The sequence below is a fragment of the Lepidochelys kempii genome, chromosome 15 (assembly GCF_965140285.1).
Source record: "Lepidochelys kempii isolate rLepKem1 chromosome 15, rLepKem1.hap1, whole genome shotgun sequence".
NCBI classification, from domain to species: Eukaryota; Metazoa; Chordata; order Testudines; family Cheloniidae; genus Lepidochelys; species Lepidochelys kempii.
The window spans coordinates 9,543,609-9,564,938 of record NC_136394.1 but is presented as its reverse complement, the minus strand read 5'-3'; the positions used below and the strand labels follow the sequence as shown (position 1 = coordinate 9,564,938).

At 42.8% G+C, this 21,330-nt stretch overlaps 1 protein-coding gene across 3 annotated transcripts in view; it reads left to right on the top strand.

Annotated features, from left to right (window-relative positions):
- Positions 1–21,330, top strand: part of TAOK3 (TAO kinase 3) — a 144,047-nt gene that overhangs the window by 100,464 nt on the left and 22,253 nt on the right. For all 3 annotated transcript variants that reach the window (XM_078848917.1, XM_073312562.2, XM_073312563.2), the window contains exons 12-13: positions 7,786–7,953; positions 12,017–12,223. In XM_078848917.1, coding sequence (XP_078705043.1) covers positions 7,786–7,953; positions 12,017–12,223 — 375 coding nt within the window. The remainder of the gene's footprint in view (positions 1–7,785; positions 7,954–12,016; positions 12,224–21,330) is intronic.

The following is a 21,330-nucleotide window of genomic DNA, read 5'->3' as shown; positions in this document are numbered from 1 at the left end:
GTAGTTTCTGTTGTATAGACAAGAGTAAGTGCTCAAAAGCTTTGAGGGGCGAGAGAGGATTTCTGCACTCCAGATTTAGTTCAAAACGGCAAACCAGCCTCCTGGTCTAGTATAGTGGCAATGGAGCGCGCAGGAAGCAGAGTTGGGTTCTGCGTTACAGGAGTGCTCCGTCTCTAGCCTGGAGGGAGGGTGAGCTCGTATATAGGCTTAGAAGTGGGGGAGGAAAAGAAAGTTAATCAGAAATTGGATATTAGTGTGTGTATTCTTTTCCATCTTCCCCTTATCCCATCAACTGGCGTTGGGTCATTGTGCAAACACCCTCCATCTTTGTCTGTCCAAAGTCTACCTGCTGACCATCTTCTGTGACACAATCCATCCATTGCTTCCTTGGCTTTCCTCTTGAGTCCCTTTCCTGCCATGCTATCTTCAGCAGGTCTCCTTTTATTTATCCCTTGCATGTATCTGAACCAGTGAAGTTGCACTTCCTGGTTTTTGTCAGCCACGTCATGGACTTTGACTTCCATCCTAATACTTCCCTTTTGAAATCTCTCTTCGTGTAACTCCTCTTATGGCATGAAAACCTCTCATCTTGAACACCTGTAGGCACTGAGTCTGCCGTCTGTGTCACCCATGCTTCTGCACCACACAGCTGTGTGAGGCCCACCGTTTTTCAATACAGTTGGGCTTTTAGTCCTAGTGGCATACACCTGTCATGCGTAATCCCTGAGATGTTATTCCACACTCTTCCAGCACTCCTCAGTCTGGACTGTCTAATGCACTCAAGCTCACCGTCTTCTGCACCTGACCCACCAAGGTACTTGAACAGGTCTGTCTGCTTTAGTCGCACTCCACTAATCTGTGTCCAGTTTTCCTGTGGCACCCCTAATTATCCACATGAACATGCCAGCTTATCTGGTTATACCACTGGCTTACTGTTTCCTCTGCCTCTTCTTTTGAGGGTGCCCTGGTTGCTGTGTCATCTGCATAGAGCAGCTTTTCCCCTTTTCCCACTGGGATCTTCATGCTGATATAGTCCATCAATATGGTAAACAGCAGTGGACTTGCGGCCAACCACAGGTGCAGTCCAACTTTCACTTCAAATGCACTTGTTGTTACAAAACATGTTTGGATCATGGTTTTAGGTGATCTATGTGGGGCATTCTCCATAGCTACTAAATCCTCAGACACTCTGTATTACCTCAGCATCAGTGTGAGCATCCTTCTATCCTCTTTATTGTATGCCTTTTCTAGGTCTGTAAAAGCCCAGACACTATCCTGTTGGTGCTCTAGCCACTTCTCTCTGTCCTTTGCCAATTTACAGCCGTGCCATCTGTGGTTCCTTGTCCTTTCCTAAAGCTGAACTGTTCTTGTTCCAGGAGAAGTTCCACCATTCTCCAAATCCTGGCATGCCCAGGGTCTGTTCCAGTATCTTCATCCCATGCAACCTTAGTTTTATCCCTCAATAGTTTTCGCATTCATGGAAACTTCCCTTCTTAAGTTTTGGGACCAGGATAGACTTGCACCAGCCTTCAGGAATTGTCTTGTCTCACCATATGACTTTAACTTCTCTGCTTATGCATTGTATGCCTCACTCATCCAAGACTTTCACCAGGTTTGCTGTCACATTGAGTCTCGATGCGTACCATTCTTCATTACCTGAACTTTATATCTCCCCTCACCCACTGCTGTGTGAGGGTTAGGCACTTCATGCGGGTCACATGTTGGTCACTCCACCCTAAAGGGGTTTGCCTCGTTTAAGACCCTCTCAAAGTATTTTTTCCCCCTCTCCTTCACTTGTTCAGGTGTTACTAGTAGTATCCCTGGTCATCATTTACTAATGGTATTACAATACCATCCTCCGTCCCTTTGCATCTCATTTTTGTAATGCTATAGATATTTTTGCCAGCTAGCTGTGGGTCATTTACAAGGTTGGCATATAAATAGTCTTGGCCACTCTTTGGCTTTCACTGCCTGCTTGGTAGCTAGCTTTGCTTCTTTGTATTTGTTTTCATTTACACTCAATGGATTTGTTGTTGTTGTTTTTCTTTTATGCATCATTTTCTTACCTCAGATTGCTATTTGCACTTGATCAGAGCCACCACCATTCCTCTCTTGTCCTGGGCTTTCCCCATCTGTGTTGTCCACAAACCTCTTCCACCACCTCAATCCACGTTCTTCTGAGGCAGTTCCGCTCCCCTTCTACTGATGCCAGATCTGCTTATGGACCCTTACCTTGTACAGTTTGCCCAGACTTCTCTTCTACACTTCCCTGAACTGCCTGTACATTAATCTTGTTTCTTTTGAGCTCAGTTCCTGCCTTGTCCAATGCTCTGCCAGTCTTTGCCACAAGAGGTTTGTGTTCTAGCAAGATGGTAGCGCAAGGTATCACTTTTCACTTCCTAACTCCTCTCCATTGAGATTTCCTCACCAAAAGCATAGGCCTTTTCCCCCACTTCTGATGTATGTAACCCAGTGACTCATTCTCTTTTGGAACTATACTCTGGCTATCATCCATTGTTACTGTATGGATCTCCTTCCTTAACAAAGGCCCTTCCTGGAGCCTTTACACAAACTTCTCTGTAAACCATGGGACCATTAATCTTCTGATACAACCCAAGTTTCTTTCTCCCTCATCCTCCCATGAAGGAAAATGTTACCTTTCTGTTGTGCGATGGGCAGTTTCCTCTTACCCCATTCCATGGCGTTGCACTGCAGATTTGTAAGGTTGGTGCTACAGGCTTTCTCTGTGGGCGTGGTGGGAGATCTAAAAAGATAGTATAACTAGTTGCATTTAGATTTTGAGTGAGCTGCACAGAGTTTCTGGGAGATGTGGAGCTACCAGTTCTCCAAGATCCACCACTGCATTACATTGTGCATGATCGGAGGCCTGAGTCCTTAATCAAGTTTTGCAGATAGTTACTGATTAATCACAGAAATTAGGGGTGGAAAAGATCTTCTAGGTCAGCCAGTCCATCTACCAGCCAGAGCAGGATTATTCTGTATGGTGCATTCTCTAGAGTCTTTAGCAATCTAGTCTTAAGCCCCAGCAGTGGTTCTTCCACCATTTCCCTAGGGAGACTGTTTCACAGCCTGTCAGGAGGATTTTCAGCCTAAATTTTCCTTTTCCCAATTTCATGCTATTAATCCCAGTAATGCCACCCGGAAGCACTCGCTCACTTCTTCTCCACCCATGGTGTTTGCACCTTTCAAATGTTTGTAGTGTTCTACAATTTCCCTGATTGTTCTGCTTTCTCTTCTCTTCGCCAAACGATAGATATGCAGCTCTTTTCTCCTGAGTCAGTCCTTCCAGCCCTCCTGATCATTTTTTTCTCCTCTAAATCTCTCCATTTTGACATGTCTTTCTGGTATTGATGTGCCCGCAGCAGAAAACACTGTTCCAGGTCTGGTTACACTTGAGCCATATGGAGGGCTGTTTCTTCTTTGCTCTGTAATGATGATGCTTCTTTGTATACAGCCCAAAACTTCATTGGCCTTTTTGGCTCCTGTCTTGTTGCCAAATCTTGTCTAATTTCCTGTCGACTGCTACCCGTAGGTCTTTTTTAGCATTATTGTTTGCATGTAGTATTTTTTTTTAAGTCTTAGATTTTTTTCAAGTTGAATCTCCTCCTTTGGTTTTCTATCCATGTTTCTAATCTCTCCATCTCCCTATTATTTCTCTGTCCAGACTGGTGCTAGCAACTCCTCCCAATGTAGTAAGCTTTGTGACTTAACCATTAACATGCCTTTTACGCCCTTTTCTGTATTATTAATGAAGATCTTAAATTAAAACTTACTTAGCACCAATTCCCACAGCAACTGGTCAGAGTCTTCCCCTAAACTTGATACCTTGTCATTTATTATTGCCCTTTGTTTATGGTCTTTTGCCAGTTTTCATTCCCAACCTAATCAATTACCATTTGTTTTGGGAGTAAAGAAAGGTTCTTTGCTGCACTTACTTTGCAGCAGTTTACAGTTTATAATATGAAAGTAGGCCAGGGACCACATACTGAAGGTCCTGTCCCCAGTTTATTGACGTTACAGGTAGGAAGTGAATCCTAAATCAGACATTCAACTCCGTATGTCATCTGGCTACAGCCTACCTGAAAAGTGTAGGAGCCTTGTGTAACTCCAGGGGCTTTATCTTTGGGAAATTCAAGGAGCAGCATTTCTTTAGAAGGTAGCCATGTGTGAAAATTGTCCGGCCCCTTTTCCATCAGGCTTTTTTTACATATTGCCTTTCTTTAAAATTGATCAGTGGCCTGCTATTCCTCTGGTTGCAGTGCCTGGCTGCTGGTGAGAATTGCATGGCATGCTGCTGTTCCACACCAGGTAAACGGGACCCAGTTTTTCCTTAAATATTTCGGCAGAGGAATCACTAGCTCCATAGTGTTTTTTGCTTCATTTCCACAGTTGGTTAAATCGCTGCTCTGTGCTTACCTTGCAGCCTTTTGATGCTGATTTTTGTTCTAAGGCTACCATTCAGCCTTTGTTTTATGGCTTCTCTTGTTGCTCTTTCAGCTCAGTAAAATGTGTTCTCATGGATGCATCAGAGCCTCTTGATTCGCAAAGTAAGAAATCGAAACCATACACTCTGTACTGCATAGTCAGCTTTGTGCTCTTTCTTCTGGCTTTGCTGTAAACCTGGACCATATAGTATAACTCCTATGGCTTGGTTTTCCATGGAAATGCTGATAAATGAGGCTCCGTTTTTAATCTCTTCAGAGCCCGGTGTATTTTTTCCCTGTGCTCTGAGTATGTGCTGTACAGCACAGACCAGTGTTTTCTTCTCTGGTTCCACTTGCAGCACATTGATAATCCTTTGACCAGCTAATAGGTTTATGTTGTTAGTTTCTTGATGATTCATTCATGTGGCTTGGCAATCCGTTGGCTCTCTAGTAATAGTGCAAGTTCATTGAAGGATATGATTTCATGGTTACCTTGGGCAGGAGTCTGTGTAAACAATTGGAGCTGAGATGTCATTCATAGATTGCACATTTTCTGTCCTTTTAATTGCTTTATAGGAAGATTTTGATTGCTGTGCCACAAATTTGTTCCCTTCTTCATCAGCCCCAAAGTTCTTCAGCTTACAGCATACAATACTTCCTTCTTTCGAGCCATTTTTTGGGCAGTCCAGACTCTTTTGCATAAGAAGGGATGTAGGGTTATGTTTGTGGTGGTATTTTTCTATGGGGAGTGTACTAAGTGATTGTTGAATTAAATGCTTCTGAGGATGAATGCAATGTCAGCTCAATATATGGTATGAGCTTTGTTAAAGGGACAGTTAAATTTTAAAGTGTAGTTTAAAAACCAAAACAAATAACCATATATGTCACCTAAGATTTTTTTTTAAACTGGAAGGAATTTTAAAATCTAGCTTGATTTTCACCATTTGTTACTTGGAGATGAGGAGTCTATTCCTGACTCTGCCACTGACTTGCTGTGTCACCTTGAGCAACTCACTTTCCCCTCTTTGCCTCTATTTCCCTTACCACCCTTAAGCTGTCATGTCTATATTTAGATTGTAACTCTTTGGGGCGAGGAGACTCTCTTAATATGTGTGAGTGCAGAGCCAGGCTCAGTGGGGTCTTGATCTTTTTGGGGGTTTATAGATACTACTATAATACAGATAATCATAATTTAGATAAGGATGACTTCTTACTCTTCCATTTCATGCATGTACCTTGCAATCTAACTCGGGCCCTGATTCAATAAGGTATTAAAACACCAGCTTAACTTTAAGCATTCAATTAGTCCCATGTATTGCACTGGGACTACTCATATAAGCTTAAAATTAACCACGTGTTTGAGTACTTGGCTGAACGGGCGCATTTGGCGTGGATTAATGTTGGCACTTCCAGAATCAGTAACATGGTTTGAAATGCATTTTTTTCTATTTTAAAAATTCTCTACAGTGAGATGAAAATGGTAATTTTATCTCCACCCACAATTAGCTGCAAGTTGACTTGATTCATTTGCCAGTGTTTACATTATTTTAAAAAACTTAAATTGGAGTGTCTGCATATAAAGGAACAGAAATTATTCAGTTTTCTTCCCTGTGAAATGACTGTCAAAACTTGAGTTATAATAAAAGACACTTTGATACTGAAATGAATGGGCATCTTTTTTAATAAAACTCAAATGCACAATAGCTGTAATTTATTTAAAAATTTTAAAAATAAGCCTTTGGCATACATCTGTTTACAGATCATTAACACAAGTTAATTTGATCCTCATGGCCCTTATGGATATGAGACTCCTCTCTTGAGGAGTGCTTCATCTTCACATATCATGTATGCCTGGTGTCATTTATTGTAACGATTTGATTTATATTGCAAATAGAACAAATATGGGCCAGATCATGAACCCAGGGTAGTTCTTATTACTGCGACTAGTTCCATGGAAGTCAACAGGGCTCTTCAAAATACTTTGCACTATCCCAGTAGTGAGTGTTTGCTGCATCAGGCCTTCTGGTTACAGGTGACAGAATCTTTTCCCTTTGCTTCATTGTCCTTGCCTGAAGAAATATATAGGATACACTTGCTCTTTAGAACACTTTAAAAATGTATCCTACTGTGTTGCCTACAAGCAACATAGGCTAATGTAAGGAGGATGTGCAGAATATTGGCAAATGAATACCCATCCAGAATGTTTCATTCAATCAAAAGGCTGCTAGCCACAAATTCTGTCAATGGTCCCTATTGACTATGTGCGGGAGGGAGCACATTTAAAGATGTGTTTTAAGTGCTATCCTAAGTAGGGATGAACTCTGCCATGTGTTGACGTTCTTTTCTGAACCGGGATCTATGTAAAGACCTGATTCTATTCCCACTGATTTGACTTACTGGGAGCACAGTAAAACCCTTAGTCCTCCCATTATTCCTATTTATGAATCTGAAAGGTCTAGAGGATAAATCTTTGCATGAGGTGTAGGCAGGAAGTCTCCAGTCACAGGAGTAAGAATTCCTTCCTCCTTGAGTATCTACTTATTTATGTACCTAATATATTCATCTTTACTTAAACTGTATATAATCTGCAAGTTGGCTGCTGTTTAAATTTGATTATGTTGCTCCTTGGATTACCTAGTTAGTGAGTGAGTGTCTGTGTGTGTGTAAGAGAGAGAAAGAGGAGTGTGTCTGTGTGTATGTACACAGGGAGGGAACAGATCAGTTACTGTTTGTATGACAGTATCTCAGTGGCCCCACCCAGGATTTAGGCCCTGTTGTGCTAGGCACAGGACAGACCCTGCCCCAAAGAGCACATAGTTTAAACAAGCAAGGCAGACCAAAAGCTGGGAGGGGAAAATGGGCAGAGAGGGGTAAAGTGACTTGCCCAGGGTCACCTAGCAGGTCAGTGGCAGAGTGGGAATAGACCCCAGGTCTCCTGGCATATAGTCTAGTGCCCTACCCACTAGCCCCCCCACTCTGAGTTGATCTCTGATTTGTCAAGTAGAGCAGTGACCATATTTCTCCATATCCTTTGCATGGCAGAGTCCTGCACTCCTGCCGATTTTTATAAGCGTTGAATGAAGCATTTCATTTGAATGCTGTATGTCAGGCTGCCGCATGGCTAGCTTGCTCACTTATGTTGATGTGGCTGAGGTACGGTGCATCTAATCAGCGCTAAATGAATTTTGGGAGCTTTGGTACCTAACAGTGTTGAGGATGGGGGAAGAAATGTCCATATCAGGTGACTTCTAATGTAATAATTACAATGGCTCACGTTGTCTCGTAAAATGCGTATGGTGCTGTGTCTGAGGCCACATATCTTCTCTCATCTCAAAATCAGCATGACTTTGTTCGCCGAGACCGGCCGCCCCGGGTCCTAATTGACCTAATACAAAGGACGAAAGATGCTGTACGCGAGCTGGATAACCTTCAGTACCGGAAAATGAAGAAAATCCTTTTCCAGGAGGCGCGGAATGGGCCGCTGACGGAGTCTCTGGAGGAGGAGGAGGTACTGTTGTTTGTAATTACATCGACAGCATCCGAAAGCTGACTGGGCACTTTCCAGGGCAAGTGGAATGTTGTGGTTGTTGCCCCAAGGAGCACGCACCATGTGGCTGTAAATTGTTAGTGTGCCTTGCGGTTCAGCAGAGATGGAGTGAGGACAGATATGGGTGACAGCCCCAAGAGAAGGCAGTTTCTCAGATTAGGTTAGGTATATGCACGTGCTGGTGGCTTGAAAGCTTTGTTTTGGTCTTCTTTCAAAGGAACAACTTTTTTCTTGTGAGCTCCGCAGAAGAAACTCCTCTTAAGGAGGATTTTGAATGAGAAGATCGTGGCTTCACAGGCCAGGTCAGGGCGGGAATGGGCAAGGTTTTAATGTGGAGCAATGAAGCTATCTTGCCAAACAGGGATTCGGAGATACTTAGAACGAGGGAAGTAAATTTTCCTAAGTCCCATAAACTGCAGTTGTGGGGCAGGTTTGTTCAGGCATTCTCTTACAACTTGGCCTCTTACCTTGCTACGTGCTGTTAGACCTCCACCCCCGATCTCAGGGACACAAGATTTTTAAGTCCAAAGTGGGGTCCTAACAGAATTTGTTTGTGTGCACACTTCACAAATGGATGCCAAGAAAACTCTGTGAGGAATTAAATATATACATCTAAGTCACTGTCGTCCTTAACATGAGGAAATTCTGCCTTTAGACTGTGTCCGTCCCGCATCCTAAGACTGCCAGAATCTGGATTTGTTGCTCTTTCAGGCACACTACAAAGCTCACCTGTGGAGGGAATGAGATCAGGGTGGCATGGGGTTATTTTATTGGCATGATATAATTGTTATTGAGCTGGATTTAATAATAATTGTGTGGACAGCAGGTTTAATGGGATTTTAGTGGGGTGGTTTTAAATCCTGTAAAGGATGCCAAGAGCTTGATATGGGCACTTAGTGGTGGAAGAGGAGACCAGCTGACCTCACTCAGTAGTGATCTCACCAGCTGATTTAAAGAGCGTCAGTAATGGGTTTTGATCATCTGACAAAAAGAGAGTAGCTGCCATGGAGAGCTCTTTTTAGGGATGAAGAGATTAAACTGGGAAACCCACAGGGAAAGTAGAGGAGAGCTGAGGGACATGAAAGCCACCCTTTCCTGGGAAGTGAGTTCCACCAAGACAGTCTCACTCAGTGGCTTGAAATGTACAGCTGGGGCTTGTGAAGGGTACAGATGAATGAGCTTTCAAAAACTATGTGCTTTACCTTCAGTGACTGGTGGCCTAGATGCTTATTTTCTACATAAAGGCAAGCCAGTTTGATATCACCATTGCAAAGTTTTTCTAATTGCTGAGACATTTCTATCAATTAATTGGCCTCTCACGAACCGAAAATGAAATCAGATAAGCAGAGATGCTTTTTTTAAAAAGTTCTTTAATGCTAAAAATGAAAACCACTGTTTGATACGCCAAGCCAGGCATAAAATTAAAATCTGATTCCGTTCAAACCGTCAGCGGTAAACAGCCCAATTAATCAGTGTGCAGTAATTGACACTAACTGTGCTGTAGAGAAGGAAACCAGTGATTTGTCAATGATATTAAAGGAAAATTATTTAATGTCACTTGATATGGGCACATTTGGATAAAGTAATATCTAATGGTTTGGTGCATAAAAACCTTTTTCCATTGAGCCCATTAGTATTATGTGGCCTTGACTGCATGTATCCTTTTCCAGCAATGCAGCAGGCAGATGTGAAGCGGGGAGGCCAAAGTTCAGCATGCTGGGGCTAATTTGTTGGGCCTATGTAGATCAGTTGTGCTATTTTGGGAGGAGGAAAAGGCTCGGAGGAGGGGGCGTCCATGCTGAGATACAGAATGGCACTGATAGCACTTTTGAAGAAACACCTGCCTGTACTTCCAGTTGGAGGAGCCATGGCTATCTGCTTTGAAGGAGATTGGTAATTATACAGTGGGAGCAGCAGATAGGTAGAGCTGTGCAGGAATTTCCATTCTAACCCCCTGTTGTCAGTCACTCTGAATTTTCCAACACTTTCAGACTGAAATTCCCAGGCTGTGTCTCTGCCCAGGAGTGTTCTCTTCCTCCTCCTCTTCTCCCCCCGGGGAAAGTCTGAACAAAATCATTGCAAGGACAGCAAGTAGAGGGGAAGGGGAATACTTTCCCCATTTTAATGTTTAATAGCTCTAGCGCTGGGGTTAGTGCTGAAATGTATCAAGATAATAGCCATCACCAAGAAGTGCCTTGGAGTATTCCAATAGAATTTGGTTTTGATATCACTGAGTTACAATCCACAGCACATGTTGCACTGAGTTTTCTCACTAAGCTTGTCAGTGTGTCGCTAAGGGAGGCCGTGTCGCATGTGTATGCATGGCTAACTTAGCAGTACAGGACGTTAGCGAGGGTGCACAATGAATGAAGCTCTGGCCTCAGTCACTGCTCATCTTGTTCGCAAAAGCTGCCTAGCTCCTAAAGCCCACCCTGGATGGGGAGGGAGGGAAGGGTTCCCTCCAGTAGGCTTCCTAGGGAGTGCAGGAGATGTGTTCCCTATTGTGAACATCGCTGGGTATATATCCAATGAGTTCCACATTTTGGAGCTTTGAAACTTTTTTCTAAAGGAACTCCCATCAAAACCTATCAGGAGAAAGTTACAGTTGCATGTTTAGGCACTCAGGCCAGGAAGTGAAGAAAGTTCAGGTTGTATGTGCAGCCTCAACACTGTCCTTTGTGCATATGCATTCTTTAATTTCATACTCATGGACTGTTTCTCAAATGTTGCAGTATAATATGTGGTTTCTTCTGCAGCTTTCGCTACACATGTGTAGCTTGGTGTACAATTGTTCTTTCTTGTATGTGTGTATCACTGTCATGGGATGTTTTAATTTGGTTTAGTATAATCCAAAAGCACCCGTACACAAACTGAGAGCTCTGCCAATTACTTAACATTACAAAACTAAATACAAATTTTAGTCAGCAAGCCCTTCTACCAAACAGCAGCTCTTACTACAGATAACAGCCTAGTCCTTGGCTAATAAAGTCTCTCTCCCCAGCTCTTTTCAAAGGCCCGACCAAGATTGCCCTGCAGTATGCACTGAATTTTGGCTAATCAGGGCTATTGTGGACTAGAGATTGGAGGGCATTCTGGAGCCCCACGGCCCTTATAGAGAATTACCTGCCAGCGGCACCTCCTCTGGTGATAACCCTTTGACTTAGATCGCTTAATATAACTTCTCTTCTCTGTAAGCCAGTACAGGTCAGACTAGCCCACTATGATTACCCAACTGGTGCAAGCACATGAGAAGGAAAAATATTGCAAGATGCTACTTTTGTGCATTTAAGTTTGTAGAAAAAAGGGCATGTTCTATCGTGGTGTTTGAGAAATAATTGTGAGATCATGTAATTAAATATAATGCTTTCACCCATTGTAGTGCAGCCTCTTCTGCAGAGCAACTTAGCTGTTTAAAAGTATGCAGCTCCTGCATAAGCGCTTAGGATACTCGGTGTATCTTAATAGAAACTACAAGCGTCATTTACATTGACAGAATGTGATTTCTGTTTGGCCCGGACATCAAGGTTAAAACCCCTGCTCCTGGGAAAAGTGCCTTGGGATTCCTAAGGGATCACAAACAGTCGGGACCCCAGTTTTTACATCTCCAATACACAGCACCTCCGCTAGTAGAGGCTGGAGCATTGTTTCACTACAGACTCTGAGGGAAGAGAGCCCCTTTCTCTATCACTGGCACGACTTACAGCAGCACCTCGATGTCCCCTGGGAGGTTCCCAGTCAAACGCTAATCATGTCTGGCTTAGTTTGAGAGAGAACTGGCTTGCAGCCTGAGATGCTATGGCAGCAGAGCACAGAAGAGAAAACTGACTGAGAGCCTCTGTAACCTTAGGGTGATGTCTGGTTTGGCCTTTAGGAGGCGAACAACAAGGAATTTAGGCGCTGGAAAAGAGCAGCAGAGATCCTGTAACTCTGCAGGCTTGCAGAGCAATGTTGGGCACTGCAGGAATATGCACGAGGCAGTTCATCTCCTGCAGTGTTTGTAACTCTGGTGCCCCTTGTTTTGCAGGACAGTGAGCATGGATCAAACCTGAATCGGAAGATGGACAGTCTGGGCAGCAACCATTCCATCCCAAGTATGTCTGTGAGCACAGGCAGTCAGAGCAGCAGTGTGAACAGCATGCAGGAAGTCATGGATGAGAGCAGCCCTGAACTGGTCATGATGCATGACGACGAGAGCACAATTAATTCCACGTCCTCCGTGGTGCACAAGAAGGTATGTTCTCCAGGGCTCTTTGCAGCTTCAGGCAGCCGCTTCTGTCCCTCAGGTGGGTTCAGGTTCCTTAAGGCCCAACCCAGCAGTGTGTAGTGAGTGCCCTCGCTAACCTGCTGCGAGAGCAGGAGGCTCAGCAGACTCCGGTGGGATCGAGCTCTTTGTGGTGTTTCTCTTCTGGCTTTTGCAATTAAATGATCTTTGAAAATAATCATAAAAAGCTGTTGCTGTGACAGCACTGTCGAAAGCCAGCCGTCGAGCAGGTAGGTTCCCTGCATGCTTCCTCACCCAGCTCTGCATGGGCCCCTTCATCCTTGCCTGCAGCACCTCTTAGGCTTCCGATCCTCATTCTCCTCTGAGCAGTCGTGCCACATTGTGTTGTGGGTTGAAGTGGCTGCATCTACTAAGGTACCACTTAGCAGTCATGGTTTGTGACCAAAGTCTGAGTTGTACTTGGCTCCTCCCTCTGGACGGGAGCTTAGCACACTGAAGCACTCCTGCGAGGTAAGTTTTGAAGCAAAATTCCACTCCGTCCTGCTCTTTCATTGTCTCTTTCACGGATTATCTGCTCTGCTTATTAGAGTGGCAGCTACAGAGGTGAAGTCATCTGGATACAGGCCAGGCGCTAACCCTGCACTTGCCATTCAGAGTTAACTTTTACATACCCCTGGTAGTGTCCGCAAATGATGGACAGTACAATCGAGGTGGTTGCTGTAACTGTGTGTACAAAGAGTGTAAAAGTATATATGGGGATGTTCTGCAGCTAGAGAAGCTAACATCCCACAGTACAGTGCTACAGTAGAAGGGGGAATTTCTCACTGGCACGATAACAGCAAAGCCTAGTTTTAACCATTTAAATGCTTATTCTTCTAAACAAGCTTGTCTAAAAAAATAAAACTGCAGTTTGTCATTGAAAATGTCAGCACCTGCAATTTAAGACTTTTCTCGTGTGCACTCAGTTGGACCTTCAAGCAATAAATTATAATGTATATTTATAAAGGTACTGATAGGGAAGTACCATAATTTAGTTCTAAGCTAAAGGGTACTCCCAGATTTACCTTCTCAAATATGCTGGAAACCCCACCTTCAGCATTCACCGCTGTTTCCTTAAAAAAGGTTAAGTGTGAAACACCAGTTCACATATTCCCCCTAATGGAGGGAAGAAGATGCTCCAGAGGCTTTATGCTGTCCCTGGTCGTAGCTGGAGCTTTCTCTCATTCTATGTAGGTTTCAGAAATTAAATATTTTTATTCTTTCTTGTTATGCATTTGTATGTATTGCCAAGATATACAAGATACACTTTGAAGGGGGATGATGTGGATGTTTGTTTTCATAAGTTACAATGATTTTACTGGCTTGTAAATGTCACTACAGCTCATGAAAATAAAACGTGTGCAGCTCCTATCAGACACGAATTGCATTTATTTTATAGGAATGGAGTAGCTCTTCATTTTAAGAATAAAGTTTAATTTTGTAGTAATTTTACAACACTTCCTGTGTATAAATACAGGATGATAGGTAGGGTTATGGTCTAGTTTTTCAGGATTTGTGTACAGCTGTCAATGTCCGGTGCGGAGTATCTTCCATCTCAAGTAATGCCAATGAGAATTTGGTGCCTAACTCCTTAGACCTTTTGAAAATTCCCACTATACCTCTTGGCTTACATGCAGTGTTGATGCAGTGCTCATGACTGAAGACATGTATATTACTGGTGACACGGATATGATGGGTATATTTGTTGGCCGGGAGAATATTCTTGCATAAATTCATTGTTGCACTCTGCATGTACACATCACTCCCACTCTATGAAATTAACATCTGAGACACCAACTAGCTGAGTGTGTTTCTTTTCTCAGAGCTTTACAAGTGAAGAAGGAGGCCTGGGCACTCATTCATATTTGTGATTTAAGGCACTCTTGCCCACTTGTAGATCACTGAAAATATAAGTGTTCTTAGGCTAATTGTCCTTTTTGTATAGTGGTTATCATTAAAAAATCAACATTTGCCATCAGTTACCACAGCACATATTCTGAGAAAATCACTATTCTCCCCCTATACTTACAATATGATAGATCTCTGGTAACATCTGGCAAATGTTAACTTTTTATTGTCTTCTATCATATCTGCGTATACAGGAAAATGCAGAGTATATATATAGGTATGCAGTACAACATATTACATTAAAGTTATATTTTATATGTATTTTACCAGTATTTTATTAGTTTGGTGATAGCAATTCTCACATCTAGCTATATTTTGTTATAAATGCACATGCCTGCTAATAAAAGCTAACTGCAGAGGTTAAAACATAGAAATTAAATTAAAATAGGCTTTATACGTGTGTATTTACAGTATTTGAAGATAGACATTTTAGTTTCTTAAAGTTTCCTCCTTTTGAAAAGTTTGCTAGTGAAAGTTTGAGACCTCCTGTTAGCTTAGTGCCCATATTAATCATGTCTCTGTATAATCTGTGCTCTAAAGTATTCCACACCAACTTGTGTTTCTACTGGCTGTTGAAAAAGTACCATGGGAACAATAGGTTGTTAGTGTCACTCAGGAGCCTTAACCACTCACAAGTCATGATGAGCTCAGGTCCAGTTAAAATGAAGTCTTCATCTTCAGTTTAACCAACTTCTAAAGCAAAAGAAAGAAATACTGATTTAAAATAAGTCTCTGAGCTTGATCTGGCCATCATCTAGTCTCACTTAACTCACATGCTTTCACGCAATGGATTTGACCCTTATCAAAACAAGTGCCATGTGCATTTTTGATGCTCTGTAAATGATTATTAATAATAATGCCATCTTATGTATCTGAAAGCTATTAAAACATCACAAGCTAGCAAAATTACATAAGGATGCTAATGTTTTAAATAAATCCATCTTAAAATATTATAAACCTATCAATCTTTTCTCACACACATTCCACTTAAAAGTTTATAATAATTTAGTGGTGTCATGAAAACTACAGATCCCATCATGCAGTTCTCCTTCCTGATCTGAGAGGCCAGTCTGGATAGGAACTGCAACTGATTCCATTTTATGTAAATTAGAGGCAGGCCTTGGGTTCTTGGCAAGACACCAATGAAGTTCTTGGTTGAGCAAAGTTTGTGTGCCCCTGGCAAAGATTCTAAGCCTCACAGTTGTTACTAGCTATTTTGAATTCTAAGTGAAGCATAAGAAGCAGGCCAAACGCCTTGCACTGGCATTTTCACCTCTATTAGACAGTCGTAGATTTTTTAAAATGAAGAAATGGAGCATGCTTTCTGGCCAAAAATAAATGAAATGACCTTGTGTTTCTCATCTAGCTGCTCTGGTTATAGTAACTCTTGGTACTTGTGGGTAATTCACTCACGCCATATAACATTTGTGAACATAATTAAGCTCTGCAGGGAGAAGGTGTGTCCCAAGCCCTTCCTAGGGACATAATCTCTGACGGAGAATTAAAGCCCTTGGCTGTCATAGCATCTATGCTTATGTTTAGAATAAAGGCCACTTGAGCTCATCTGTTAAAAGTCCAGCAGAGCAAGACTGAGTTTGTAGATGGGAGTGTAGGGGAAGGCTGCCTCTCTCGAGACAGGGTGGGTAGTTCTTCATATCAACTCTGAGCCAGTTGTCACAGCTGGTACCAACAGAGCCAATGACATGTAAATGGGCTAGAGTGGCAGGCAGCTGCACGCTTTCCACAGCCTCCCTTTCCTGAATCACATTGCAGCTGTAGGACCTCCTGAGGGACCAGTCTGCTGATCTAGTGACCAACACCACATTTCTTAAAAGAAGCCCAGATGTCTATCATGTCTCCATCCAGCTCCCACAAGCTACCTGGGAGCTTTCCTTCCCAGGGTGACTGTCCAAGTGTTTGCCTCTCTGTATGCTGTGTTAATCTGGCTAGTGTAATGGAGAGGCATCTCACTAATTTACTAGCGGAAACGTGGATCAACCTCTCTTTAGAGAGAGCATTGGGTAACTACTTCTCTAGCCAAAGATCATGTTACTTTTGGATCTACATTCCCCTGGTCATCTCCCTTTGGAAGTGGATTCAGTCACTCACTCAAGTTACGAATTGCAGGCAAAGTGACCTCTCTAGTGCAGACCAAACAGTTGTATCTTGAAGGGGGCAGAAATTGTGCCAGTTGCACTCTGAATTCGCTCTATGCTTCTAAAGCCACATGACCCAGGAACAACAAAGCCCAAATACCATCAGTGGGTGCTTGGAGGACAGAATGTTGTTTCCTTCCTTATGGCATCCAGATACTTGCTGTGTGCATTAGAAATGCGAAGTGTTGGTCAGGTTTGATTTGTCCATCCTACATAACCATTTGCATGGTACTCCAGAGATGCTCTCTTCTACTCGTTTGGACTTCTGAATAATGCTAGCTAGGGATGGCATTTGAGAATTGCCGCCTTAGGGTTTAATCAGCAGTTACAGTTGCCTTTATTTTATAGGGAGGAATAGATGCTGGCGCCATCGTAAACATAAAGCACTGAAACCCATTGCAGTAATGGCATCAGGAAGCATGACAACGTTCCAAATGCCACTTTCAGCATAAAACATGTTGCCTGTGGCAGTAACTCTTCATAGCCAGACAGAGCATATGGTGTGTTCCCTTTCGGCATTAGCAGCAAGGGGAAATTTTTGGTACATTAATATTTACCAGGGTGCTGTTCAGCAGCATATCCGCGCCCTTCCTTTTTGGCTTACACACATAATAGATGACTTATTGTCAATCACGCCATCAAACTGACCCTGCAGTCGTGTGTCTTATAGTGTCTTGGTAGACATTGTCCTAGCTAAATATGCCAAGACAGGATTTGGAGCACTTCCTTGGGAGATTACATCACAATAGTTCAGCTAGATTGGGTGTAATGAGAACAGCATTTTTACTGCAAATAAAGGTGTAGTCTTTGGGGGGCGGGGGGGTTGTTTTTTTTAAGTATCACATTCCACATTGTTGTTTTGTTCAACCACAGTGAAGAGCTGCTAGTGGTGTGCTGCTACCAACATTAAGCACTTAGTGTTTCTTCATAATATTATTTGTCTGGTGAAACCTTTAGGATGTCAGCTTGTAAATAAATACCCATTTGTATAAAACATTTTTAAAACAAGAGATCTGAAAGGAGAACATTCATCGTTAAGCCCCACAAACCAAATCGACTCCTCTTTTCTCTGCCCATTGTCCACCTACCTGTTGCAACTTTCCAAATCATTCCCTACAAATGACAACGAAATATGTTGTATAGACATGACTCCTCTCTGCTCCATGATGTGTGTGTGGCATCCTGGCTGGGTCCAGTGACGTGGGGGGGGATACTGGGTGCACAGCCGGTGTATGTAGAGTGGATGGATATATAGGGGTATGTTGCCCTACAGGCTGAGGCTTCTGATTTACCCCTGGAGAACGAGTAAGATCTCTGGGATTTTCCTTCTGGTTGGGAAGGATGAGTGGGGACTTTTGGAGGCTCTGGCTGCGTGTGGAGCGTAAGATGTCGTTACTTGCCCACCAGCCTTGAATGATTCCAAGCATTGGTATCAACGTGGAGTCTTTGCCAAAGGGACTCTTGTTGAACTGTGACCCTACTTGCAGGTTGTTGATGCATCCAATGTGTTGTGCTCAACTGAATGGGGTGGGGTTCATTGTTATATTCCTTCCCCCTTTGAATTCTGGGAAATGGAGGAGGTTATCACAGTTCTGTTGTATGTTCCCTTTAGGGTCCTAAGCCTGGTTAGTTCAGTAACACTCCCTTTCCTATTTGTGTCTAGAAGGCTGGCAGTTCTCCTGGTCTATGGGATGCTGTTGTCCAGGTAGTATCTGTCCTCTTGAACTGTTTGAGGGGAATTTGCTTGCTGTGCAACTGCTTGTTTCCCCTAGCCTCACTCAAGATACAAAATGTCAGTGAATGCTCTTTTGCAAAGGAAAGCTTGGGAATTTAGCTTCTTGCTGATCAAATGTGATCAGCGTTGATGCAGTTTTTCTACGTATATGAATTTCTCCAATCAAATGTCTTAGCTAAGATCATGGAGACTTTTCTCTAATGTTGTGTTGCCTAGATTCTTTGCACTTAAATATATCTGCTTCACCTTTCACAGAATTGCATGGGCAACAATGATTTTATGTACTGAAACACTTAAGGCAAGCTGTGGGTCTGCTCATGTTCCCATCAAAATCCAAGGCAAAATTCTCATTGACTTCAATGTGAACAGGCTCAAACCATATATACTTAATATGTTGAGTTCACCCTTGTTTATAACTTGCTCATCCCCAGCTGTTGCTAGCTTCTGCTCTGCAGATATTTTGAGCATGTGTGCGAAGGTTGTTTCAAAAGTGTGTCCTGGTCCATGCAGCTGTGACTAATGCTCTTGGGCATGGGTCAGTTTATTTAAAAAAAAAACAAAAAACCCAATTAAGCTAATTCTCATGCGTGTGGTCAGGAAAAAACTTGATCAGACTTTGTGATCAGAGCATTTTGGGGGGGGATATTATTCGCACAATACACTCAGTAATCTGAGTGCTGTGAATATGGAGATGTCCTTAGAATGTTGCGCTAGTGTAGTGGGTTAGCTTTTAAAGATTGTTTTTCAATGAGCAGAGAGGAGGAAGGATGATCTTGGGTTGATAGCTCTGGACTGGGACTCTGGAGATTGGCATTCAGTTCCTTATGCTGCCTGTGGGACCTTGGGCAAGTCAATTCACCTCTCAGTGCTTCAGGTTCCAATCTATAAAGTGGGGACGATAGTACCTTACTGCCTCACAGGTGTGCTGCGTGAATAGTCGTCATTGCGTATAAGGTGTGCAGATGCTATGGTGATGGGAACCGTATAAATAGCTAGATAGAGCCTGTTTGAACCCAGTTATGTGCCTTATGCTGTCCAAGTCAACAATATTTAGGCCTGGATAGACCCAGATCCAAACTTGCCCAAACTTTGGAGAGTTTGGATCCAATGGTCTGATTGTAGAGGTTGGCCTGAGATGCCAAGTTTGGCTCCTAACATCTTCAAAGACCCATACAACGGGGCTTGGAACCAGGTTCCAGATTGGACCCATGTCTGCTGAAAACTCATAGATGTTGCTCAGGCTATTGTCAGAAAGGAAGCAATAGATGGAACCTACAGACCCCCATTCTTTGTGCTTGTAGCTAGACCTCTCTCTCAGGAGCTGTTGGCTTCACCGCCCAGTGTATGCTTCACTGGCAGAGGGAGAATGGGGTCCTCATGTCTCATTTGTCTTAACTCCTTTTACCTATTTGGTGCTAGCTGTTACTGCTACAAAAATGTCACCCATTGGTCTTGACAGCTATAAAGATTGGATGTGTATTTTTTCTGGCCAACCTGATAAATTTCTCTGTGTGTGTTGCCCTGTTAGCTTACCCAGGGTTGCTGGAGATTTTGCATGAGGCAGAAGACCCGAACCCTGACTCAGGGATTCCAAGGACAGTCATTGGGCTTTTGTCTACACCAGGTTCTCCAGCCATTAAATTTTCCATTCTTTTTGTGTGCTTGATTACAAATTAACTGCCACGTACCTCAACTACATCCAAAAAAGGCCCTGTTGAAAGATTTTGTTGTTCACCTCTTGCAGACTGTTCTCTGGGCTGCCCTAAGATGCTGCTGCACATAAGTCAGTGGAAGTTGCACATGAAGATGTGAGGACACACCCTTGATACTCAACCCCTTAGAGAATCCAAGGGGTCTCACCCGCCTATTTTGTATGGAGGAAAATTAAAACTAATGAAAGTGTCAAAGAGAAGGCATCATTTCAGGCTGTCTTGTGGAAAATGGAAAGGAGGTTTCACCCCCGGCCACTCACTCTTGTCCCTCTTTCCTAGGTTGGTCATTGCAGTGTAGAGAACTCCAGAAGTCCTCCGTAATCTACTTCTAAAAATGTTCCATACTAGGATTCCAGAAGATTTATTTTTAGTGGCTCGTCCATCTGCTTGGAACACTGTTGCCTATCCTATAAATAATGTCTTTTACAGAGCCCCTGATCACCCAGAACATTCTGATCCTACAAAGCTTCATAGATTGATATTTTCCCAATAGACCCACAAGAACCTAATTAGCTGAAAAATATTCTTGAAATTTAAATATTTAATTGTGATATTTCAGTAAAGACTGAGATCTAAGCTTTAGCTTCATTCAGGTATGTATATACATTTTAGACCCTCCTCCCTCTCTAATGCACACACAGCTGAAAGCTAAAATTCAGACTAGTTTCAAATATGGCTGCTCTCTAACCTTACGGAGTGTTTGCCTCTGTTAAAAGTAATCGGAAGCCTACAAAATGTCCAGCATCAGGGTGACAAAAATACAAAATAAAATTTTTCTAACAGTCCACAGACTTTCCATTTCTAGAAGAGACTTCCTTTTATTAATCTTTCTCTCTTTGCCCACTCTCCAATTTTTAAACCTTCCCTGTCCCCACCTGATTTAGGGGTGGCAGGTTGTTTAGCGTCTTCTCTCTTGCCTTGAGGGAAGATGCTAAAAATACAAGGACCATTGTAAATTCTGTTCCTTGACAACCCTGGCTATTCCTCCCATCCTGCCCAAAGCTCAAATGTGAGATGTAGCGGAGAGTGCAAAATCCCAAAATGGGGGACACAAGAAAAACTATTGGCTCTCAGCACCTTAAAATGGTGTGTGGTTCACATCTGGCTATATCCATTTCCTATATCCTTTACTTTTCTGCTACATATTGTTCACAATATAGAAAGTCCATGAATTTGGGTAAAATGGTGATAAATATGGTTCTAAAATAAAGTCTGTGTGAGAGAGATGTTCCTAGGAGGCAAGGAAGAGGCATGTCAAGACACACCTTGTCTGCACTAAGAGTTTTTTCATAGTTTCGTACTAGTAGTACTGACTGGTGGGAATACTAGTGAAGACCAGCCAGTAACTGTGGTTTCTAATCTTGCTCAGCCGTGGTCTAGAGGACAGGATGGCTATGAAGTCAGGGGCCATCTGCAGTGTTGCCTTTACCGAGTGTTCAAAAAATAATGAATCAGGCCTCTGAAAATCAGGAGATTTTTTTTAAAAATTAGTTTGTGGATCTTTTTATTTGCCTTCTGGTATGAGGGCCTTTATGAGTCCCGTTTTCAACCTTTACTCTATAGCCA